Source organism: Colletes gigas, unplaced genomic scaffold (assembly GCF_013123115.1).
Source record: "Colletes gigas isolate AHSC1104 unplaced genomic scaffold, ASM1312311v1 Colletes_gigas_Sc00007, whole genome shotgun sequence".
Classification (NCBI taxonomy): Eukaryota; Metazoa; Arthropoda; class Insecta; order Hymenoptera; family Colletidae; genus Colletes; species Colletes gigas.
The window spans coordinates 634818-661518 of record NW_025106636.1 but is presented as its reverse complement, the minus strand read 5'-3'; the positions used below and the strand labels follow the sequence as shown (position 1 = coordinate 661518).

At 35.3% G+C, this 26701-nt stretch overlaps 1 protein-coding gene across 4 annotated transcripts; it reads right to left on the bottom strand.

Annotated features, from left to right (window-relative positions):
• On the bottom strand, positions 1–26334 carry LOC122396449 (FERM domain-containing protein 5). 4 transcript variants are annotated; one of them, XM_043394856.1, is made up of 12 exons: positions 25989–26334; positions 22504–22608; positions 20323–20365; positions 18694–18870; positions 17846–18057; positions 12405–12557; positions 10399–10413; positions 9623–9711; positions 7819–8045; positions 7580–7747; positions 5963–6556; positions 1–5377 (listed from the first exon to the last, which is right to left on the bottom strand). In XM_043394856.1, the coding sequence occupies exons 1-12, from the start codon at positions 26082–26084 to the stop codon at positions 4968–4970; spliced, it is 2289 nt and encodes a 762-aa protein (XP_043250791.1). In that variant the 5' UTR covers positions 26085–26334; the 3' UTR covers positions 1–4967. The 4 variants fall into 4 exon arrangements, with proteins under 4 accessions (XP_043250791.1, XP_043250792.1, XP_043250795.1 ...); XM_043394857.1 differs by having other exon boundaries at positions 5969–6556; XM_043394860.1 differs by lacking the exon at positions 5963–6556.
• Positions 26335–26701: the final 367 nt, after the last annotated feature.

The following is a 26701-nucleotide window of genomic DNA, read 5'->3' as shown; positions in this document are numbered from 1 at the left end:
CAAAATAAGACGAAAATCAAGAATAGCAATTTGTTGATCGAGGCTTCGTTAAAAAGTTATTAACGTTTAAAGTGTAGCTGCGCGCGCGCGCGATAGGTTGGTCCCAGTGGTTCTCATTCACAAAACTGAGAGGCTGTCGAGACGTCGGTAAGTAGAGTTTCTCAGGCTGAGTGAGAACCACTATCATGCGCACGCAGCTGTTCGCAGATTGCCTATCTACAGGCGGAACTTTAAACGTTAATAACTTTGTAACAAAGCCTCGATCAACAAATTGGTGTTCTTGATTTTTGTCTTATTTTGGCCCCTAGAATCTCCCATTAAAATTTCGCTAACAGTAAGTGTTGTTTACAAAGTTATCATGTTTACTTCGTTCAAATTAATGTTTCATATTTTCTACGACTATCGGTGGTTTTATCGACAATTCATTTCGAATGTTATACAGGGTGTTTCCGGGTTATCGTGATACTTTTAGGAGTTACGAAGTAACGAATGCTAACGAAATAATTACGTGGCATGATTAGTTTACTAGTTTACTCTACGGAAGTATTCAATGAACTAACAGCTACATAATACGAACGAACGAAACTTCTAATTCGTAATAGCTTTAAAAGTAAATATCTCTTGATATTTCTACGGTCCTAAATTCATACCTAAAGTTTGCCAGTTTAACCTCGAAATACCCTGTACATTGAAAATCAGAATAATCCGATTCGTGATGTTTATTAAAATAAATTATAAATAGACGGAACGGAGGAACGTAAAGTTGTAAATTGTGGCAAGAAATGTTGTCTCTATCAGAAAATAACGTATAAGCTGTTCCAGTTACCAAAGATCTTCGCCTTGTAGAGTAAAAATACACGAGAAACATAATGTAAATTCCCCAACATAGTATTTTCGTACAATGTTATCATAATGCTGTTATAAATACGATGTATCGATGTGCAGATATATTAAAAATTCTGTGCAGTTCTGTAAAACGAAGATCTTTGATCGGCAAGACTAGTATGGGCAATATTTTTCAAATTATTCAACAACAAAATCTTCCACCAACTTGCTCCCATACTTTTACTAAAAAATTCTCGTCAAATTCTTATCGATTAAAGTTGCTTACGATCTACGTTTAATTAATAAATAATTGCTTTTCGTTGACCATTTAAGATTGCCTAATGTGCCTATAAATAATGGTAACTGATTGGTTTATTAGCAACGTTTATATATAATTTATCATATACTCGTCTTTCTGATTTTCCCGTACCATTAACGTTAAAATATCTCATTTTTTATATTAAAGAGCGTACACATACATACACTGTATTTGTATGTGTGTGTATTTCAGTTACGTTGAGAAAACATATTTTTATTTTTTCTTAGCAACGCGGTAGGCCATTCAATACCAATCGTTACTCTCTGACAAACAATTGAATTTACAAACAAGTCTCCGACTTAAATAAAATTAATCAGATCTGTGTTAATCTCCAACTTATACAATAGCAACTCATTCCGATACAGTTTCACACAAAACTCAAATTCTACGAACAATCTTGGAATACATTATCGAATCATATGTACATATGTTCGGTTGTCGATGGAAGTTTGGTAAAAGTCGATTGAATTTAATTTAACGTAGTCTTTTCATGCATGCTGTAAATCCTATACCATAAAAAAAAACTATCGAAATCGTTAAAATTCTTTTAATGCTTCGTACTCGATAAGAAACTTTTTAATTAAAATGTAAGACTATTTCCTAGACTTTGCTTTGCTCAGAAATTTATTGTGCGCCACACTACTGAAAACAGAAAAAGTTATCGAGAACTATTCGACATTCTAAATGATTTTTTTCTTTCGGTATTAGCGTTTCAAACGTAATTTAATAATATATGGAATTGTATCTAATACTAACATCATACAAATACATTGTGTACCAAATGCTTACAAAATTAACTAACCATTTACGGCTTTTTTTCTCAACCTTCTAATTAATTCCTACTTGTCCTTTCTATGACAACAATGTAGTAAAAATGGATCTCGTTTTTTTATGATGGGACATACTCATTTATCGATATTGGTCGCTCCTTAAAATCATTCACATTCATTTATTCATATCGGTAACTGGTATCGAAAGAATCAAACGAAATAAGCGCTCGAAACAACCGATCCTATTTTGTCGGTACTTCCATAAGAAAGGATAACTAATAAACCATGGTTTGGAAAAGATTTTTTTAATATTTGCTCCTACTTGGGTAATAATTTCGCACCGTGCTTCAACATTACTTGCACGGTCTTGTTACCCTACTTAATCTATCAGATTAATTCTGCACTGATAAAAGGCCTAAAAAAAAAAAGGCATTTTACAAACCAAAACAAATTACCTATCGAAGCAATACTTGTACACGTTTTAAACATTTTTATGGATCTTCCTCGATACAAACTGTTCCTAAAACCCAGTGAACTTGGAAAAGCTCAAAGACAGGGAGATGGGTACTAAGAAAAAGTTGTGAAAAGAAATTCAAGAATCCCACCCCTGAAAATTCTAAATAGAAATAGAAATGTTAAAGTTTTGATGATTGTTCAACATTTGTCAACGTTATATATAGAGTCAAACGAGCCGTGATCTCAACTAGAATACGACATTGTTAAAGAGACTCGGTAACAGTCTAAATAACAAAAGAAAAGATATTCTCGTACTATTTATTCCTCTTAAACCGTAATTTCATCGCATTGCAAAAATGAAGAGAAACATTTTAACTACGAATGTTAAACCGTTCATCTTGTTAAACATATTTCTATGTATTCGCGTAATCAGCTGTTGGCCAGAGTAAGTGTTAAAGATCACTAAAAATTTTGTGTCCGATTATGATATGACGGTTGCATAACATTACAGAACATAAAGAAACATGTTCCTCGCCTCGTACTACGCATCAAACTACTGACAGCATCAGCAATTGAATAAAACTATTGTATCTTAATCCCATAAACCTATTTTGTACAACTTTGTTCATTACTTTATAAAAATTAAAAGTTTAGAAATGAAATTTACATCGACGCCCCCCCGTACCACCGATAAACAAATAATTTTTAATATCGTATTTACGGAATGTGTTTGCTACTAAACTGAAAATTAAGTGCTTCCTTAAATTTACTTTTACAATGTGTCGATTCGTTTGCTGTATTTTCCAAAAATTGACACACACGCGTACACTTAAATAAATTACGTCTTAATTCTTTTAATTTAATACGTTTCATTATTTCCAATAGAAAATTTGCATTTCCTTTTTGATGAATTATTTTTAAACAAATGTTTACGAGTTGATTGACTATAAAAGTTAGTTTGTTAGAAAATACAGCAATGTCTATACACGTCATTTGCCAATGTTAAAATCAAATTTTAAACAATTTTTTGTCGTAACTGGAACGTGAAAGTATATTGTGCAATCAACAACCTAAATCTCTGTCTACTCTATTGCTAATTTCAAAACGTACTTGTGTACACGATCTAATTTCATAATTGAATTCAAATATAACTTTCCTGGTCTGCAATATCGTCTATGTAATACGTAGAAATAGCTTCTTATCCAGACTTAGAAAAACAGAACGAATTCAACGGAATCTATAACAAAGTACTTTCAACGCCTGAACAAATAACACGCAACGAAAAATCGGAAAATTCCTTTTCTAGGATATCTTATCGTACAAACGACGTTCTTTTCGACTGCAGATATAAGAAATCACTAATATTTAAGTATCTCAAATTGTGTATATTATAGTAAACAAACAATAAATTGAAGGTAGACTTTGTTATAGAGAATATTTTTTTCCAGATACATCTATAGCTGATCACGAAAGTATTTCGAACGATCTTTAACGAAACGCGTAACGCTTAAAATAATGAAATTGCATTATTTTTTCAAAATATTTTTATTACAGCAGCAACATTACACGTGGCAGGATTATACATATATATTAAGTTTGAAGAACGTCGGACAAATGAAATAACGTTTACAAAGTGTTTCTTTAAAGTATTACTCACTTATTTCGTCTGCAAATACACGATTAAATATTTAACATAAATGTTACTGTTCGCCTACCGACTGATACTGTGAGTATTACCGAGAAAGTGAATGGCGTAACGAAGGAATTGTTCTCAATGAACCTCGTTATAAAGCAAAGGGAATATAATTGCCAGAAAATGAAAATGTATTAAATAATTTTTAGTTAAAGATGTTTGTAATAATCGCTAATAGGTTTGGGGAAACGAGTTCATTTTGAATTACGTCGCAGAATTATTGTAGAGGAATTAACAACCCGAAACTAGTGTTGTAAAAGAGTAATCATTCGAATCGAACGGTCATGAGAGGAAAAATGAGAAAAAAAAAGTTATTAATTTCAAGGCAGCACTAAAAGCAACAATTATTGAAAGTTATCGCATGACGTGACACGTACACCCACTGTTGTCTATAAAAAATATTAAAACTCAACTATTGTTCGTAAACTAGAGGTAGGAACGGTCGGTATTTAATATTTTATTATTTAGTTGTTTAAATACTCGGTACGGTCTTGGTGCATTCGACCTTTTTAAAAGCTGCTTCGTAAATATTATTTGTACCGTTGAATTATTTGTTCAAATTTAACATATATAATCCTGACGCTTGCATGTTATCGCCGTAATGAAAGTATTTTGAAAATCATAATGTGACTTGATCTTTCGTAAGCGTTAAATAAACGGCTCGAAAGTGTTTTTAAATACTTTCGTTGTCCACTATCTGTATAAAAGAAGACGAGCAAAAAGAGTCAAGCAGTTTGAGAAAATTCAAGAGATTCACGTAAAAAGAGAAAGCACACGTGATAACGAAAAACGGCGTAGATTCTCGCCCCTCGGTCCCGATAAGAGCATTATTTCCTCGACTTGGCACTGAAGGGAGCTACTTAGCAAGAAAGGACGTCCTCGGCCCGGCCATTGTCAGGTCGCATCAGAATAGGCCGAGCTTCGTCCTCAGGAACTCCTTGATGGGGGCATAATATTGGTTCCTTAAGGCCACCATTTCTGGCGTCTTACGCAGGCTGTTAAAAAGCATCGTGTCTGTTTCGAACACCAGGACGAGCACAATGAACAGAACTGTGATCGCGAGCACAAACGCCGGAACAAAAAGCCTCACTATTTGCAAACTCTTGTGTCTCAATTTGCCATCCACTCGGCGGTTCGGTTGCTGTTGCTGCTGAAGGCAGAGCTTCGAGTTTTGAAGTTTCTGCATCTGCGGTACAGGCGTCACCGACCGGCTGTGCGGTTTACCTGTCGCGTCCAATAGTTGGCTTTCGGACGAGGAATGATCGAAGGAGTCCCTGAAGTAATAGTCGTTTGTATCGCCCTCGTGTTGACCGACTGAAACAAAAGTGTTCTAATGAATTAGCTGGCAAACTACACGGTTACATTTCGAATTCTTAGTCGAGATTGCGAGCTCTGTATTGGTGAATAATGTTTCGAATGTTACATCGAGACAAATCGTTTGCTTATCATAATATTTGTCCCATTGAAAATAAATAAAATATTTAACATGTTCATGGGACACTCTGCTGCATACAGATAACAAATTTATGTAAGCAACTGTTTGTTGTTGTCGGTAGAATGTTTACCCACCTCTATGCGTAATATATGCATAATTAAATCCACGTGTGCACTATTAACTAGAGTAAATGTCCGTCTCGAGAGGGTTAGAAACGATATGTTATTTTAAATAGGCGCAGGCGCAGGCTCATGCTAGTCGTAGTTTTATGCAAAGGAAGAAATCGAACGGAAATGTAATGAAACACAGTATACCCAACAGATAATCGTTAATATAATCGTGCATATAACATTTACTCTGTAACAATGGATTGAAGAGACAACGATCCGGTATAGCGTTAGGAAGGAAAGAGTAGTTTTGGTGTATGTCACGGTCCTTCAAGGAGAATCCATCATCCAATTTACCTGTACCTTCTTGACGTTTCGTGGCTTCGACTCCGTTTCTAATGGCTTCGAGGTCGGTTCTCGCCGATGTAACGCAACCGTTAGCTGTTTTCGTCGTGATAGACAAGCCGCGCCATAAAATCTCGTTCTCTCGACGATCGGGCATGCTTACCTGCTCCTTAGACACGCGCGTAACCGTCTGATCGGTGCTAGAATCGAAACAACCGTCTACCACCGTTGTGATGATCGTTCCTGAATCGGCACCGGGGAACACGTATGTCTCGTTTGCGATCCCTTTACCGGCTTTTAACGCCTCCGCTGACATTTTCGAACTCTTTATTATCAGGGCGGTAGATCTGACCACCTTCTGTCTCTTTTCGAGCGTGTTTATATACTGTCTGACGACGTTATCGATGTCACGGCCAGCTAACTCCTCCGAGCTTATTACTATTTTTTGACTGTACAATAGCTGCGGTCGGTTCAGCGTGCTCATTGGAAATTTCAGTCTAACTTTCGCACGATTTGTGGTGGTGTTGGAGGTGGTGGTAATGGTGGACGCGGTGGCGGTGGCGGTGTTGTGGGTAGCATTCACATGCGTATCATTTTCGTCTACGGCTAAATGAACAGAAAGAAAAGTAAAAGACAAATCAACGACCTAAGAAGCCAAACAAGCGCCGGTAAAAATAATTCAATATTCAATATTCCTACTTCCGGAATAAATTACAGCCCGTAACAACTATGGGAGATTTTATACTTTGTAAAATTTCCATTAGCTTTGTATCACGACTTTAAATTTTACTTTTCATATTGGTATTTGACATTCTAGAAATAATAATAAGAAATGTTAATATTTGGAAAATTTTCTGTTCCTTATTTGTTCTTAATTATGTGCTTTAACACGTTTTTACAAGATTTTGTAAACCAAACCGTACATACAAGAAAGCGAGAAACTGTTTTGGTATCCAATCGCTACAAAATTATTCATGCAATACTAACAATTTCAAACATTATCAAAAACGAACGTGTACATGCAATTAAATCAAATCTGTGTCTATCTAGTAGTCGTTAAATTGTCATTTTACTATGTACATATGTATACGTATACAGTATGTCCTCCTTAAATAGAAAAGTTAGAACAGACAATAGGTTCATTATATTGTATTTAGAGAAATCTTTTCTTTTTCTGGCTGCAAAAGACTGCAAAAGAACTAACTCAGACCTAATCCTCCACAATTTGAGAATGTCGAACGACACAAACTTATCAGCCCACCTAATATAATATAGAAATACTTCTAATTCCAAGCAACTGGTTTGGAACATTATATCTCCAACTGACAAACGTTCGTATTTGAAGTAATTACAAAGTAAATATTAGCCATAGCACCATATGGTACAAAAAATATGCTCGTCAAGTGTCTTCTTATATCTTATTTCTTCTCTAAACAATTTTTTTCTTGAGATGTTTCTAGATACAATTTAAAGAAAAAGGATATCCTTAGAGCGGTAATGTTAAGCGACGAAATCCGATATACAAAGTTCGTATTATCATAAATCATGCGTTACGATTCAGAATAAAAGAGTTAAAAGTTAAATGTACAAACAAAATTACATGGTAGCGACGTGATAAAGAAAACAAACCGTTGTTTCTCCTGGCATGAATTTCTTGGTCCTCCGAAACGGTTTCCAGGAGCGGTAGCGTGTTATCTGGACAGTAAGGCGAACTGAACGGAACTCCTGAACTGCCCTCTGACATTCCAGTGCCATCCAGACCTGCGCTGTGACAGCTCCGTGGCAGACTGGAGTATCCTGCAATTCGAACGTTTTAATATTTAGGTTTACAAATGAGGACGATTCGTGGATCCAACGAGCGTACTAACTTATTTCAACGAGATCTTGACTCGGAGTGCTCGGAGTAGCTGGTACGCTGCTGGCTTTTCTTCTGAGACACGACGTTGGACACCGCGGTACAGGTGGCTCGTCTTTCTCGAGCGGACTCATCTCTTCCAACACCTCTTTCTCCGTTCTTCCGGTGTACTTAAACTTCGTACCCCATGAGAATATAGAGCCGCCGCTTACAACCGGCGCGTCCGACGCTCTGGGTAATCTAAGGAAAGAACAACATTCGTTAGCGTCGTAATTACAATCACCGATTACAAGTCGCCATATATCATTACACGTCGATCTAATTACTTAAAACTTGGTTCAGTGTGCTTAGAAAACAGAATCTCGTCTTTCCGTCTACGACTTCAATACGTGGACGTAATACAAAATGGTGGATTTCTATCACACCACTTTCAAATTTCCCGTGAATTTTAGAGATCGACAAAATTAAATGCCTAATGAGATTTCATTGGGAAGACTGGGGCAAGTTGATGATTCTTTTTTTGGACTCTTTTGGGAGGTTTTACATTTCAACTACTTACGAGTTGTAGAAACCAAGCTCTTTTATCAGCGTTTCTGTCAGAGAATTTATCAACAGATATTAAAAAAAAATTAAGCAAAGTTTGAACGCGATTTTCGCGAAACTATATTCTTTTTAAATGGTTGCCATGATGTCTTCTTGTGGACCGATCGGTGACAGATTTCGAGGGAATTTTCAGCACATGTGTGCTCACTTCCTCGATTAACATTTTTTCTTTTTAGCGTATTAAAGAACACACACACGCGCACCCAAAATAGATTCTTTGAATTTGAAGCGTTGCCAAATGTCTATTTTTTAATATTTTTCCCATTATATTCCTGTTCTGATTTTTTTCATTTTTTGACAAAATTGTGTGTATCCTTGATATACAGGATGTTCGATCATTCCTGGGAAATATTTTAATGAGGGATTCTAGAGGCCAAAATAAGACGAAAATCAAGAATACCAATTTGTTGGTAGAGGCTTCGTTAAAAAGTTATTAACAATTAAATTCAACAATTTCAAATCGTTCTGGAAAAATTATTTTTAGGTAGAGAGGTTAATTACAATCATTTTTTATGAATAGACCCACCCCCGAAATCCTACGCATTTTCGAGAAAAAAATTCAATAAATGCCTGCATTTTTCGACTAAAAAAAAAAAATTTCAGATCGTTCAAAAAAAATTATTTTTAGGCAGAGAGGTTAATTACAATCATTTTTTATGAACAGACATATCCTCGAAATCCTAACCAGTTTCGAGAAAAAAAATCCGCCAGGTGCTGTAATTTTTCGGCGAAATAAAAATTTTCAAATCGTTCTGGAAAAATTATTTTCGTTTGCGGGGGTCAATTACAATTACTTTTGGTGAACAGACATACTCTGGAATTCCTGCGCATTTTCGAGAAAAAAATTCAGTAAGTTCGGAACTTTGAGCGTTAATAACTTTTTAACAAAGCCTCCATCAACAAATTGTTATTCTTGATTTTCGTCTTATTTTGGCCTCTAGAATCCCCCATTAAAATTTTTCCCCGAAAAAATTGCAAATAGCCACTAAAATATTGCGTTCTAAAGTTGAATACCCCCTTAATGTAAAATAAATGTTAATTAGAGTGTTGGACACGATATTCCTTAAACGATCCAAAGTATGTACCTAGAATAAAATAATACTAATATCTAATGTATTATCCGATATATGTATAACACTGCTAAGTGATTGGAAGCTGCGATTGTTCGTGCTAAAGACATTGAAAGCATTTCAGCTGAATAAAGGCATACATACGTGAAAAATAACATTTGTTCGATGGCGCATCTCCATACGTGGCGACAGTTAGACCCCGTGGGACACTTAAACCCAACAGTGTGCTTTTTCTGAAAATTGCGGGGAAAACGTTGCACTAAAACCTCTACGCTATATACGTTGGATTTGGAAACTAGGACTACATGTAATTGTACGATATAACTGTCTCGGACGATCAAATTGTCCATTGAACACTAACTACGCGTTAAAACGATAATAAATATTGTAAAGAAACGGTTCGAACAAGGGGCCAAATTATCAGAATAAGTTATTTAGCAGGTAAGTAATAGCCCAGGTATACAGACGAATTAACACGGTGGTTTAAATATTTTACCAACTAGTTGTAATTATGATTAAACATATTTAACAGAAACGACGAAATATCGTATTTGTATTGTTTTAAAATTCCATAACGCTCGCGCATATTCGAATCAAAATATTGATAAATCAACAACGCTCGAGACGTAAGAACCGATGTTAATCGTTATATAAGAGCATAAATGCTGGATTTTAATGATGTAATGTTAAAAAAAAAAAAAAACGACAATAACAAGTTACCAATGTAAAAGGCTTAAAACAACGGCGTCGTTTCATTGGTATTCCGAACCACGGTGGCCTTGTTCATTCGCACACTAATGACCAAATTATTATGAACAACAATTAAACCGAGTTACGTGACGATAATCAGTCTAACATGTACTTTTAATACTAAGTTAAGAAATATGAACGACCCGTGCAACTGCTACAAAACAACTCACCTTCGTTCTCACGTCCTGGATTGGCCCAGCAGTGGAAAATAATAAGATTAGTTGAATCCGTAACAATATCGACCGCACAATATACAGTGTGTCTCATTAGAAACTGGCCACCTTAATATCTTTGCTAAAATGATACGAACAAAATCAACGACGTTGGATGCAGTAAGTCGCTTACGATTCGCGTTTAACGGTCCCGGCCAACCGTTCGATCCTCTCGAAAATTATTAATACAAAATGATTAAATACTAAGTTACAGAATGAAGACAATTTTTGAAAGTAACATGATTGGTCGAGAACGTTTAACACGAATGATAAACTGTTCGTAACAAATACATTCGATGTTATCATTAAAGAGTACAATATTGCGAGCTTTATCCGTATTAATAGGAAGAAATATTGTTTACAACGGTCGTGTAGCTTGAAAGAACGTGATGCCAATAGTCTTTTAAAATTACGAATTTTTATCAAATACTAACGCAGAGATTGCAATCTTTCTGGATTGGAATTTATGGCTCCTTTGGTGCCCCTACAACGCCCTTAAAGGGTTATTTCGGTCTGGATATGCAATTTTTCATTCCACAATAATTTTCGTGTAAAACTAATTGAGATTGTACGAGCTAGGGATAATTGAAGAAAGCTCCCCTATGAAAAAGTGTCCCCCATGGCTGACACGATTCCCCAACTGTTCTGCAAATCTAAAAGAAAAGGAAAAAAAAGTATCTTCGTTAGAAAATGTGTAGTTATAGCATGAACTAGGGAGAAGTCAATGTTTTGATAAAAATTTGTTGTTATTATTAGTTTTACTATAATAGAATAGAAAGGATAAGAATCGATAATTTTGAAAAATATCTAGTTCAGGCGATAAAGACATATCTGCTGAAGAGATACTTTCCTTCTCTTGAGGCAAATAAATACCTGACTGTTTTCTTTATTAAATAATTAAAACTAACCAAGTAAATGCTTCAGACTACCTACGTGACCCACATAACTTATGTAGATAGCTGATATTTCTTCCTATTATGTAAAATATCCAACATATTAAGATGGAGTGTTTCTAATGATATAAGAGTCGCACGTATCAAATTGGCACACGGTATACTTGAAGGAACAAGATGAAATTGTTTCATGAAATAATCGATGTTTCGAAAATTTACTGATTTATTCGTAGCAATAAGTAACAATTGTTTTATTGCATTGAAAAGAGTTCAATGAATGTTAAGCTATACATATGTGTATATGCATATTTTGAAAAATATCTGTTTCGAACAACTGCACCAGTAATAACATTACCAATATAGATAAAAATTACGCGATTACATAGCTTTAATACTGTTCTTTAAAACTATCGAGTATTGTTTATTTCTTGCGAGTGAATAACAATTGACACAGTTTAAATAATTAACGCTTAAGTATAATACGTACAATGAGAGAAAGAGGTAACTATAATGTAAGTGAGAGACTTGTACTCGATTCATTCCTGTACATACACACATTCATAAAATTCAACTAACAACCGCAAGAATATTTTCCCCCCAAAAAATCAAACATAATGTTGCCGCCTATAACACTAGTCGAAACAGCATAAATTACAACAGTAGTTATATTCATCGGATGGAGGATGAAGAGACCTTCAAAATGACACTTGTTTCAAGTAGATAGCGTAATTAGATATAACGATTTTTGTCTGAAGTCGACAGGGTAGCTGTGTTCGATTTTAAGTGTTTACGTCGCGAGGTCATTGACCTCGCGTGTAAATAGTAAACAGCGCGTAATAAATTCTTGGAAATTCATTCAACTATTCTTCAAAATAGTATATAAATCATGTAATCGATAGATCTGCAACCAAAACATGATACAACATACATTTTGATGGGATGTATAGATATAATAAATGTTATTTTTCATGGAACGAGCATTGAAATATCTAACCGCAGCTATCAAACAGTTCTGTTTACGTTTTTATACAAGTCGTAAAATGGTTATAGTGGAAAATTTAGAAGCTTTACCTCACTTATCGTTAAATGCACAATAAACATTTTTCCTTCGTAGTTGATTTTCTGAACCTCCGGCCAGCGGAAATGATGTGTTTTTCGAGATCCTTGAAACGTTAGAATTCCACAGTGATTAATACCGAGATAAAGTTGCACACCTTTCTGGTCCTGCAAAAATAAATATATTAAAATTTTTAACGGGAAACGATCGAAAGACTGTCGTTTAGAATCATTAACAAAGCAATAGAATTTAGAACTGTTGACAATATTTTGATAATCTTCTAATGGTTTCATATTATTGAACGAAATAATTGATTTACATTGAAATTTAAAAAGCTTCCGTACATCGAGTATGTTTTGGATAATGTTCATAGAAACGTATTACGTATATGAGACACATACGATACAAAAATATAATCGAAAAGATATTAATATCGTTATAATGGGTGTGCCAATTGAATATCTCAGCACAAATATCTCGAAATACAGGGTGTTCGACTACCCCTAGGAAAAACTTTACTGAGGGATTCTAGAGGCCAAAATAAGACGAAAATCAAGAATACCAATTTGTTGATGGAGGCTTTGTTAAAAAGTTATTAACGTTTAAAGTTTAGACAGTATTGAATTTTTTTCTCGAAAATGCGCAAGATTTTGGGGGTTCGTGTAATGACCAAAAATTATTGTAATTGACCCCTGAAATTGAAAATATTTTTTTTAGAACGATTTGAAATTTTTTTTTTCCGAAACATTTAGGCACCTACTCGAATTTTTTTTTCGAAAATGGGTAGGATTTCGAGGGTATGTCTATTGACCAAAAACGATCGTAATTAACCCCCGCAACCGAAAATAATTTTTTTACAATGATTTGAAATTTTTCTTATTCGCCGAGAAATTTAGGCATCTTCAGGAATTTTTTTCTTAAAAATGCGTAGGATTTCGGGGGTATACGTAATGACAAAAAATGATTGTAATGGGGCTCTGCAACCGAAAATAATTTTTTCAGAATGATTTGAAATTTTTCTTTTTCGTGGAAAAATTTTGGTATTTATTAAATTTTTTTCTCGAAACTGGTTAGGATTTCGAGGGTATGTCTGTTCACCAAAAATGATTGTAATTTATCTCCCTAGCTAACAGTAATTTTTTTAGAACGATTTGAAATTTTTTTTTTCGTCTAAAAATTTCACACCTTCTCGAATTTTTTTCTCGAAACTGGGTTGGATTTCGATTATATGTCTATTCACCAAAACTGTTTGTAATTGACCCCCGCAACCGAAAATAATTTTTCTAGAACGATTTGAAATTTTCGAATTTAATTGTTAATAACTTTTTAACGAAGCCTCTATCGACAAATTGGTATTCTTCTTTTTCGTCTTATTTGGCCTCTAGAATCCCCCATTAAAATTTTTCCCAGGGGTGGCCGAAAGATGTAGGATATTTTAATATTCATTCGACCATGCGTTGACCTTGAAACCCCCCTAAAAATTTGAGAAAAACCCCACTTATTCGTGAATATTCCTAGAGCGTAATGCTAAGTGATAAGGGTGTTTTTCTGATTAAAATCAGTATACTAAGGGCAGCCCATTCTGATTGGCCGACAAGCACTGTTCTTCAGTCTCATCCCACCCACCCCACCCCCTCGCGCGATCTGATTAACAAAACCTTGCGTTTTTCTCTGTCACCATTCGAACGATCGAGCGTGAATCGGACAATTCACCGAGGAGGAACGATACGAGATCTCGTGAGAGGAAAGAGGAACCAAATTCCCACTTCACGGGGGGCTCCGATTTAGCCGTAATTACGAGAAGGAAGAGAAAGCACGCGGGATCCGTAGCTTTGGACGATCGGTTCGAGAACCGACCAGAGCCTGCGGGAACAACAACAGAGCTCCAACTATGCTACAAAAACATCGTCGAACCCTTAACAGCAAAAGACATTTGGAGCCATAAAAAAAAAAACAAAATTTCAGTTCTCATGCATTGCCCGTAACATAAAAATACATAAGAGCTGGCTAAAAGATATTCCACGTAAACATTGTTAAAGATATCTATAATGTTCGTTTCTTGATAATCTCCTATACTCTTGGCAATAAATAATTACTGTATACATGAAAAAACTAACTTGTTGCACAACTCTGGTAACAAGTTGAATCTGCATATAAAGAAAATGTAGAAAACGCGCGGTCATCTTGCAGTCTCGCGTGTGTTTTACCTGCCTGATGCCAGACCACGCGTAGAGATCACCACGATATCGTTAGTTAGAGTCGGAGACTGCGAATCACAACCAAAGGAAATGATAACGGAGGAAGTATATTGTGCAACTACTTCAGTTATCCAGCTAGCAACTACGTGGACACAAAATAATGGCAAGGTAGAAATGTCAATAATGATTTGTTACTGCGGAGCATTGCACTCCGACGCATCTGTTGTATGAAAGAGAATGAAGGAACATATATCTGATCGATATCAGCACTCAACGGTGCGCCCAATTGCATACTGACAGATCAACCTCGTTAGGAAACAGCATTTTACCTCGCTGGGTTACAGACCAAATTCTACCAGCACCAGAGAACACTTACTATGGCTGTAACAGTCTCCACAGACGGCAGATGTAAAGGGGGTCACAATACTCAGATCTCTACGGCTCTTGGAATAACGTTGTAGCGACGGCCATTACGAAGATCGCCTTGAAGTCAGGAAGGGGTGCCCGTACGCCTAGAAGCGGATAAAATAATCCTAAGGTCAGGAAGAATTCTCTGCTCCCAAGGATCCTGCATCGACAACAAATGTAAATGAAGCTATAAAATCTGTACCGATCGCCAAACTGTACGCATTTACCACCAAAGATATTAGCTTTCGCGCCGAAGAATGTTACAAAACACCGACTTTCCAGAAACATTTATGTTCCGAACTACTAAAAACCATATGATCGCTGGTAAAAAGCAAATTTCCAACGAAAATCTTGGCTAATTGATATACCTGATGCTCTTTGGACTCGAAGTGTTTCTAAATATATCAAAACATTGGCAATGGTGAGTTCAGAACCTGATCGATTCGTGTGGACCGTTGTTTGCCTAGAATTGTCCATGTATCTGATCGAAAAAACCTAACCCAGACCTGCCAGAGTCAAAGCCACCTATTACACGATACTTGTTTCTAGTTTTCTCCCAAATATGTTTGAATGAATTTGCTCGGACAGCTTCACCGAAAGAAGAAAAAATGATGCAGTGATTCGACTAAATCTATTTTTCATTCTCTGTGTACGGTATTAATGAGAGATTTTAGAGGCCAAAATAAGACGAAAATCAAAAATACGAATGAAATTTCGGGGAAACATTCTGGCCACACGGTACATTTTCTGTAAAGAATTTTTTTCTCGAAATTGCGTAATATTTCGGGGGTATGTACAATGACCAAAAATGATTGCAATTCACACCTCTAGCTAAAAATAATTTTTTTAGAACGATTTGAAAATTCTTTTTTTCGCCGAAAAATTCAGGCACTTCTTGAATTTTTTTCTCGAAAATGGGCAGGATTTCGGGGGTATGTCTATTAACTAAAAATGATTGTAATTTATCTCCCTAGCTAACAGTAATTTTTTTAGAACCATTTGAAATTTTTGAATTTCGACGAAAAATTTGTCCACTTATTGAATTTTTTTCTCGAAAGTGGGTAGGATTTCGGAGGTATCTCTATTCACCAAAAATGATTGTAATTGACCCACGCAACCGAAAATAATTTTTTTACAATGATTTTAAATTTTTTAATTTCGACCAAAAATTTGTCCACTTACTGAATTTTTTTCTCGAAAATGGATAGGATTTCGAGGGTATGTCTATTCACCACAAATGATTGCATTTGACTCCAGAACCTAGAAATAATTTTTTCAGAATGATTCGAAATTTTTTTTTTTCGCCGAGAAAATTAGGCACCTACCCCCTGTCGATTTTTCTTAAAGATTCGTTTTTGATTTTTAGTAATTTTGTTTAACGACCTACTGAAAAATTGTTTAATACTTTTTTGTAGGTACCCATAAACTCTACTTCCTCCCAAAATTTCAATGAAATATATTCAATATTATAGGAGTTATGGCTGTTTGAATATTGGACCATTTTCATGGGGTTTTCCTCATTTTACGGGTTGAAGGAGGAAGTTTTCGAATATTTTTGAAATTTGTACATATTCTTGGTTAAAATACGCGTCGTTTGCCTTTTTAAACATTAAAATCGTCCAATCCGTTCACGAGTTATGACGTTTTAAACATAAACATGAAATTTCAGTGAAACATGTCAACGGTATGGTCAGACATGAAATTTTCAGTAACTAATTTTTTTCTCGAAACCGCTTAGGATTTCGGGGGTATGTCTAATGACCAAAAATGATTGTAATCAACCCCTGCAACCAAAAATAATTTTTTTAGAACAATTTGAAATTTTTTAATTTTGCCAAAAACTCTCAGCATATACTCGAATTTTTTTCTCGAAACTGCGTAGAATTTCGGGGGTATATCTAATGACCAAAAATGAATGTAATTGCCCCCTGCAACCAAAAATAATTTTTTTAGAACGATTTGAAATTTTTTAATTTTGCCGAAATATTTCAGCACCTACTCGAATTTTTTTCTCGAAACTGGTTAGGATTTCGAGGGTATGTCTATTCACCAAAAATTATTGTAATCGATCCCTGCAACCAAAAATAATTTTTCCAGAACGATTTGAAATTGTTTTTTTCTGTCGAAAAATTTCACACCTCGAATTTTTTTCTCGGAGTCTTTGGAGACTTTATGTTGTTGTTCTTTTCGAGAAAGCTACTGAATTAAAAGAAGACAGCATGGAAAGTGTTATTCAAGTTTGAAAGTTGGCGAAGATTGGTTGGTAGGGTTTAAAAAAAGAAACAATAATATGCCTTAGTGAATAAGTGCAAGTAGCTCCAAGAAAATTGATCAGTGACTAGAAAATAATGATATTTTCAGAGGAAATGTACATAACATGGACGAGGAGATCGACGATCTTTTATGAAAAACTGTTCCTTCGAAGAGATCGGCGAGAAAAGATGAAAGATCTGTAAAAGGATAGAAAAGCAGAAACGAATTACAAATTGCTTTAGTAATTAAGAGATTTAAAAATCCTCCAGCCGTAAAGCAGCGCAGACTTTGTGTTATTGTTAAAACACACAACGCAACGGTTGGATAACACAATCGTTATCTAATGTAGAAATAATCACCAGGATGTACCGTGACATTGAATCGGTTTTATCAGCTGAGAACTGCTATACTTTCTGTGTTGTATAGCGAAGGACGATACTGGTCATACTGCAATCTTTCTGGATACGAGGTACGCTGAACGTTGCAAACGAAAAGGATGCAAATCTAAGGCCTATTTCTCTTTTGTCGGGAACTCAAAGAACAATTTAGTTCAACACGATACGTTTCTATGGAACGATTATCTTTCTGCATCTTACCTTAACAGAATGTGGGTCAACGGCGTATGTATCCAATTGTGAGGCTAACCTAAGGAAGTGTGTCTCCGCTTGCTCCCCCGTGTACCCTTTCAACTGTGTTTGATGCAGTTCCATAGCTTTCTCCTCGATAGTCTCCGTTTGTTTAAGTAGCAATTTGTGCGCGGAAATGTAGTTCCCCTCGTGGATCTCAGGATCGTAATCCCCCAATTCGCCTAAAATACAAAAATCACTTTATTTATTATTATGATTTAAATTGTCGTTTCTCTTTCTATAGGTAACTAATTAACCATTTTATCTGTAAATACTGTATATATGTTATGTATAAATTATAACTTCTTTCTATAGAGCAACACGTGTTGGTTATTCTCCTGGAAAGTCCTTAAATTTGTCCGTTGTCTTACATATATGTGTTATACCTATATTGCCCAAAAGCACTCATTTTGACTGCTTGGGAAATTTTAAATAATCAAATGACTCTTATCATTGAATCGAGTAAATTTCTTATATGACCAAGTTTAGTTCTGTATTGAAATAACAGTTTTCATTTTTTTTCGATTACCGACACATGATAACATACAAGTACACGATAAATTGTCGATTTGGCCGTATACTTGATAAATTGCAATTTCTCGATAAGCTAAAGTAGTACTTGTTATTCGAATCTTTATGCAGTGATACTTGTTCTAACAAGTTGTTAAATTCATAATATTAAAAATTAATTTTAAACAAATTTCTCTACACGTTAGTTATTCTTTCACAATGCACAGTTATTTTGACTGCTTTTGGGCAATATAGGTATACATATACTAAGTTTCAGTCTTTCTAGTGATAAGAAAGCATCAATTTACTTTGCACGATGCACGCCGCTAGCAACGCTGCTTCGTCCGGACTGCAATACAGTCGTCCATGGAGAAGATCCCTCTTCAGTTGCTGATAAACTTGATATCTAGATATTTCTTCCTTCAGCCTCAGAGGATCCGGTGGATAGAATTTCACGCGAAAACTAAAGAGAATCGGGTCCATGTCTGAAACACATTCGCAATGAAATAACAATTAGTAAAAATGAAACTTTCCATGTCAATAAACATTTGAGTTGTCAAGGGAGTGTTTTCTTTTTACCGGATCTTTGGATTCCATAAAGAAAAAAAATATTCAATCTTTTACAAGTTACGATGTAAATGTCCTTAAGCAAAAGTTTTGCCTCCACGGTTGCGACGATTCCGATAATTCTGCTCATGAAATATGAAGGGACCAAACAGTATGTGTTTTTCTGCCTGCATACCGCGAAGCTAATTATCGACTTTAGTTTTTCTTTGCTGAAATTAACATGCACTCTGTTTATTCGGATCCACGAGAATAGTAGGAGGTCGGTAGGGTTTAAAAGTTTCATGTGACATCGACCCACAGCGAATGAATATAGAGGTACCAAGCCAGGCATAGCAATCGAAGCCTTGGCCACAGCTGTTCACCGCTACGTACGATTGAATTAGTCTACTTTCTCCTATATCAAATTCATTCTACTTTCTACAGGGGGGCAAGCAAATTTTTCTTCGTCGAAGGAATAACAAAATGCGGCTGTACAATATTCTCAGTTATAATAGAATATAGATAGAAATATGAGATTGCATTGAACGAAGAAATTTTGGAGAAGACGGTCCCAGTCGGATGGAATTATTATCGTTATCGTGATTTTTGTTGAAACTCGAAACCCAAATAAATAAGAATTTTTATTTAGAATTTACCCTCTGTTTACATCCCTGGGGAAAAATTTTAATGGTAGATTCTGGAGGTAAAAATAAGACGGAAATCAAGAATGCCAATTTGTCGATTGAGATTTCGTAAAAAAGTTATTAACGTTTAAAGTTACCAAGTAGAGTCTCCCGCGATGAGAACCACTATCGTGCGCGCGCAGCTCTACGCAGATCGCCGTTCCACAGGCGGAACTTTAAACGTTGATAACTTTTTAACGAAGCCTCGAACAAAAAATTGATATTCTTGATTTTCGTCTTATTTTGCCCTCTTGTTTCTCTCAGTCACATTCGTTGTCATTCTTGTGTCAGAGGGGCTCAAGTTCCTTCTAAACAAACGCTTATTTCTCGTATCTTACTTTAAACTGGACTTTTAAATCATGGTCGAGTATACAAAGTTCCATATCGAATTTCAATTTAGAAAAACTTGCGTCGTATCAACTGATACGTACAAAGGGAATTTATAATCTTTGAACGTTGTAAATAATATTCTGTTTTCGGTGTAAAAATTCTACCCGTTGGACCAAAATTTGTTTCAATAATTGTTTTTCCAACTAATTTATATCATTCGACATCTAAACTTGACAATTAATTTATTACTTATTTTGTATCATCAGGTTGATAAGAAGAAAAGTTGATTGAATATTTAAACTATACTGTGAAAGAAACGCTTGGAAATAAAATGAATTCTTTGTTAAACCGACATTATATTAAAAGTGCAAAACTAACCTTTCACTTGCTTGATCGCCGTTTTAGCCAAGTCTAACCAATGCTGAAACAAAATAGTTTTACATGTAATGTACGATGCATAACAATTATACGGATTATTAAATTATAGGTATTAATTTGTTACGTAATAATTGACTGTATTAATTAAATCTCTATGGGGATGAATTATTTCCATTATTTATGAATATTTATTTTCGACCTTAAATACTTCCATGGCTTCAAATAATTTAAACAAATTAAACGGACAAATCCTTGAAAAAGTTAATTATTGGTAAACAGCCTTAGCTATAGAATGGTTCAAATGATCGTGTAAATACAATTTTTTATTTCAAGATTCCTCGTTCAAGATAAATGTTTCAAACATGAAGCGTACATTGTAAAGGAATATCCATTATACGATCGTTGAGCAATTATTGATAAATTCACGCAATTGCCCGATCACAATTCTATCGAGATAATTTTGAATAAATATGGAATAGAAATACATTAATAAAATATTGTATTGTATAATACATCGAATGAGAATGTTATAAAAATTAAATTAAAATCAGAATCGGATTCTGTAATTACGTTCGAAACATTGTTGAATCGATGGAAAGAATAAATAACAAACAAACAAATAATTAACCAACGCTAATAATTTTATCAGATCGAACAGCCACATGTTATATACACACATGATATTACGTAATATAATAATATGAATAATTTCATATTAATATTGAGGATGAGTTATTTTTGTTTAGAAAATTAGCTTCTTTCTGATCTGGTCACGCGTCGTACGTGTGCAGTTGTTTATATTTTCTGCCAATTTTATTATTGCTCGCGCGAGACACTGTGACGAAACACAGCCTGGAGATCCTAACTGTTACAGGAGTGCTTGGATAATGAAAATAAACACGGTTACCGATAACTCGCGGTTACAAAAAACACGGTTAAGTTTCAGTTGCACAAGCCGAGCTACGGTCTTGGACTTTGCATCTTGACGAACGTAGAGTAAAAGAGCGAATCAAGGATAGATAATAATAACACAACGCCAAGCTTTCTGATCTTTTCTTCTTTGTTAGCGGGACCTTCGCCAATATACACTATCAAACCACTCCCGGGGAAGAAATTTTAATGGGGGATTCTAGAGGCCAAAATAAAACGAAAATCAAGAATATCAATTTTTTGTTCGAGGCTTCGTTAAAAAATTATTAACAATTACATTGAAAAATTTCAAATCGTTTTGGAAAAATTATATTCGGTTGCGGGGGTCAATTAGAATAATTTTTGGTGAATAGACATACCCCCGAAATCCTACCCACTTTCTAGAAAAAAATTCGAGAAGGTGTAAAATTTTTCGACCGGGGAAAAAAATGTCAAATCGTTCTGGAAAAATTATAATTGGTTGCGGGGGTCAATTAGAATCATTTTTGGTGAATAGACATACCCCCGAAATCCTACCTAGTTTCTAGAAAAAAAATCGAGAATGTGTAAAATTTTTCGACGGAAAAAAAAATTTCAAATCGTTCTAAAAAAAATATTTTTAGTTGCAGGGGTCAATTGTAATAATTTTTGGTGAATAAACATACCTACGAATTCCTACGCACTTTCGAGAAAAAAATTCCTTACCGAAAATCTAATTGGGTGCCTAAATTTTTCGACGAAAAAAAAAATTGACCGTCGAAATTAAATTTTTTCTCGTTGCTAAACAACAATCTTCTCCATTTCTTCGTCCAATGCACAAGTTGTTCCGCAAATTATTTCTCTTTAACCATTCATATACCTATTGAATCAAATTTTAATATTAACAAGTGGCTACGCGTGGTCCAAGCTTCCTTTTAAATAAATAAAATAAACCAATGGTCACTGCCAGTATAGAGAAGGTGTAAGAAATGAGTTACTGTTCTTTTAACCCATGCAACGATGCAACTTACTATACCTAGCATACAACGAAGCAAATTGGAAATGTTATCTAGCCTGAAATTTGTGTAGTTATTTTTACTGATTGTAGTTGGTAGCGTTGGAACGGAATGCCCGGTAGTATGTAATGGCGTTGCGAAATAAATGTGTTGAAATAATAACGAGTTGTTTAGAACGAACCAAACACAATCTCCACAAATTTATTTCCAGAGAACCGATCGTGTCCAATAAAAATAATCTATCGTACTCGTTGCACTATTATGCGACGTAACTTACTCTTTGCCTACAGTGATCCGCGTAACGAAGTCCAAAATAATCCGTTTCCATGATGTTGAGTTGTTTGCATACATATTCCAGGATGTACCTTCCCTTGTGCTGAGGCTGTAACAAAGACAACATAATTAATTATCGCGTCGTTTTCTATCTGCAGTTGTTTGTCAGTAAAAGTCGAAACGTTCTACTGATAATATTCCGTTTAAAAGATCCGTAAGGTCAGAGCAATCGAAAGATTAAAGTACCCCGGAAACTCGTTATTTTATTCCACCGAGAACGATAGCCACTTATCATGTAACACCGATTACATAAATATTATACATATGTATATCGTCGAGCAGTGATAATTCTCTCATTTCTGCTGGATTTACCGCCTCGTGGACACGAGTAATATTTCCATCCAAAAACACAGTTTTACAAGATTTATGTAAAGTTGTTTTAAACTAATCATTACCCACCAGAAGATTATCCTCAATTTGAATAAATACAGATCTAATGGGGGATTCGGGAGACCAAAATAGGACGAAAATCAAGAATACCAATTTGTTGATTGAGATTTCGTTAAAAAGTTATTAACGTTTAAAGTTTCAACCGTACTGAATTTTTTTCTCGAAAATGCGCAGGAATTCGTAGGTATGTCTGTTCACCAAAAATGATCGTAATTGACCTCCGCAACCAAAAATAATTTTTTTACAATGATTTTTAATTTTTTAATTTCGACCAAAAATTTGTCCACTTACTGAATTTTTTTCTCGAAAGTGGATAGGATTTCGAGGGTATGTCTAATGACCAAAAATGGTTGCATTCGACTCCTGAACTTAGAAATAATTTTTTTAGAACGATTCGAAATTTTTTTTTTCGCCGAGAAATTTAGGCACCTACCCCCTGTCGATTTTTCTTAAAAATTCGTTTTTCATTCCACGGAAATTTTGCCTAATACTTTTTCGTAGGTATCCATGAGCTCCAGTTTAGAAAAAAATTTCAATGAAATATATTCACTATTGTAGGAGTTATGGACATTTGAAAATTGGACCATTTTTATGGGGTTCTTCTCGTTTTGCGGAGTCAAGGAATAACATTTCGAATATTTTTGGAATCTCCACATATTCCTCGCTAAAATACGCGTAGTTTGCATTTTTAAAAATTAAAATCGCCCAATCCGTTCGGAAGTTATGACGTTTTAAAGATACGCATGAAATTTTGAGGAACCATTTTCAGGCCTCACATAAGGAATTTTTTTCTCGAAAGTGCGTAGGAATTCGTAGGTATGTCTATTCACCAAAAATGATTATAATTGTCTCCTGCAACAAAAAATATTTTTTTTAGAACGATTTGAAATTTTTTTTTCGCCGAAAAATTTGTCCACTTACTGAATTTTTTTCTAGAAAGTGGGTAGGATTTCGGGTGTATGTCTATTCACAAAAAATGATTAAAATTGACCCCCGCAACCGAAAATAATTTTTTCAGAATGATTTGAAATTTTTTTTTTTCAGTCAAAAAATTGATATTCTCGATTTTCGTCTTATTTTGGCATCCAGGATCTCCTTTTAAATTTTTTCCCAGTGGTGGCCGAACACCCTGTACATTACATAACGAACACGAGTAGGAAGAAAAAAGTGTTTCGTTTCAGGAAGGTAGGGAACAAAAGGCGATAAAACGCGAAAACATGCATTCTGCTATTGAGCTCTCTCCGCGAGCTTCTATGGCTCAACGGTCACAAGGGAACGAAGCTGGAACGAAACTTATCGAACAAATTATATTTCACGTGTCAGATCGTACGAGTAGAAATTCTCCAAACCTGTAAGCATCGCGATCGGGGGATTCAAGTTGCATACACGCCTCAAGAACCATTAAATTTTGTTATTCCCAGTAACTCAACAAACAAACAGTACAGTACGTATGTACATCTGTGTATTAGAGAGTAAAAAACATATCACGAACTCATAAATGCCAAATGAGATGCTTATCCTTCTATCGATGTATCAGCGACGGAGAAATTATGCGAAATTTCTTTACAGTCTCTATTAATGATTCTTAGAAAGCATTGCAAGTTCCGAGTGTCGGTCACTAGTGACCGAAGCGGCGTAAACGGAAACTCTAATAGCGGACTCCGCGGCGCCGCGCCGGTCGATGTTACAAGATATCAAACTTATTTCAAGGTCATTCACAATTCTTTCAACAGAATCACTATATTTTCTACCGCAAACAAATAACAAAATTCGTCCAATCATTTAAACATATAGATTCTCTTAACCATCAACCTATGTATTCATTTTCTAAAATCAGTTTTAACAATTGCAACTTTTCCTGAAGTAACGTTTTTAAATTCCTTCATTTCTTTTTACATCTTTTCCCCACATCCATTCCAAGTCTATGTATATTCACGGCAATACAATATTTAGATATTAAGATGGGACGTACTGCATCAATATATGTAGAAATGATTACAAAAATTGTATACAAAGCTACTATAACAGTCTGCTATTGAATTTATGGTAACAGAAGATGCAAACTATTATTGAAAACAACTACTATGCGTGTCAAATAAAAATAAATCTACCGGTTTAAAAGAGAAATCTATAAACTTCATAGATAATTTGTTTTCGTATGATAATTAAGATACTCTATGATAAATATATACGCTGTTAGTTACAATATACTGAACTCTATTAGGAAACCTGTTTAGTAAATCTTTAGCCACTAGTTTCACGTTTGTAATGCATTTAAGCCTCCATAAATTAGATCCCAAGCACAAATTATACATAATTCTTTAATGATGCGTAACGACTTAAGATTACAAACGTATCATTAAGATCCAAGGTCTGTACAGCCCTGTGTATTAAAAAAAAACAATCAACGATGCACATCTATGATACGTTTGACCTCAAACACCAGTTTTTCACATCTGCATATATCCTCGACAGTGGTATATCTTACAGCGCATAAATTAAAAATATCAAACGTTTACAATAATCCTGATAACATTAATGTTATTCAAAAGTTATTGAACATTGTAAGAAACACAAGCGGGAAGCTAATTGCTAGTAATCGCTGTATTGTTGCATGTTGGATACCTCGCTATATTCTTTTCCAATGATTGTACAGAAAATTCACACTGAAAAACACTTTGCATTGCATTTAGCATAGATAATTAAACGGAATGACTGTTCGTAGAAACTTCCTGCTCGAACGATAAGATCAAACTTTGCTGGTGTGATATGCAAGAAAAGAATTGTTGACAATTAAGAACAGTCGTGTATGTATAATTTGGTAAAATCGACCGGGATGGTGGTTTCGACCGAACGAACCAAGTACGCGCGTAAGAAAAATAGAGAAAAAATTCGAGTTGACGGAGGAACGAACGCTCGGTTTATTTCGCTGGCCGATCGTTACCGGTCGCAGGGTAAAAAAAAAAACGGGGTAGAAGAAGCGCGTGTACAAGTGTCGTCGATAGCTCGTCGCGTGCGACTAGCCAACGGGCGCCTTACCTGAAAGTCGCAGTGGATAATTTCGGCGTCGTCTAAAAGTCGAATAGTGGCGCGATGCACCACCGTAACGTCACTCTTGCTGCCAAATTTCAACATTTCTGCCCTCAAGTCGCCACCCGAATTATCCCTCCGGCCCTCATCATCCCCTGCTCCACAGCACCACACACTGCCTGTTGATTACACTCGATTTACGTTGTCGGTATCGATGTTGCAAACGGTCGTAATTGTCACCGACGCGCGACCTTCCTGCGAATATTCCGACGAGTTGACACACCGCACAACGGCACAGCACAATGAACAACAAGACATCACCGTAAAGGAACTCTAAACTCTATCAACCGGTCCCATCCACTGTCTCAGTGTTGCGGCGGTGCCACGTTTCCGACGCAACGTACAAAACACGATGTTGCCGTTCAAGGATACATCAATTGCGTAATACGGTTGCTTCACGATTTCACGAGTCAGAGCGGGAAATTTAAAAGCTGCTATGGCAAGGAACAAGTTCGTGTCACTGACAAGGGAACATACCGAAGGCCTGTACTCTCTTGGGTCTTGCAAAACTTCAGACAGTACAATTTTCTCTTAGATTTTAAGAAACAATTCTAAATTCGCAGCCATTACCAGGTCTCAGGAAAAGAGATAGACAAATCGTTCTAAGAAAATTATTTTCGGTTACGGGGACCAATTACAATCATTTTTGGTCATTAAATGAG

Coding starts and splice junctions, on each gene's coding strand:
- LOC122396449 (XM_043394856.1), bottom strand. CDS start 26,084: ATGTTGAAATTTGGCAGCAAGAGTGACGTTACGGTGGTGCATCGCGCC. Junction 8,046..9,622: donor GAACAAATGTTATTTTTCAC/GTATGTATGCCT, acceptor TTCTTTCCTTAG/ATTACCCAGAGCGTCGGACG. Junction 6,557..7,579: donor TCATGCCAGGAGAAACAACG/GTTTGTTTTCTT, acceptor CTGTTCATTTAG/CCGTAGACGAAAATGATACG.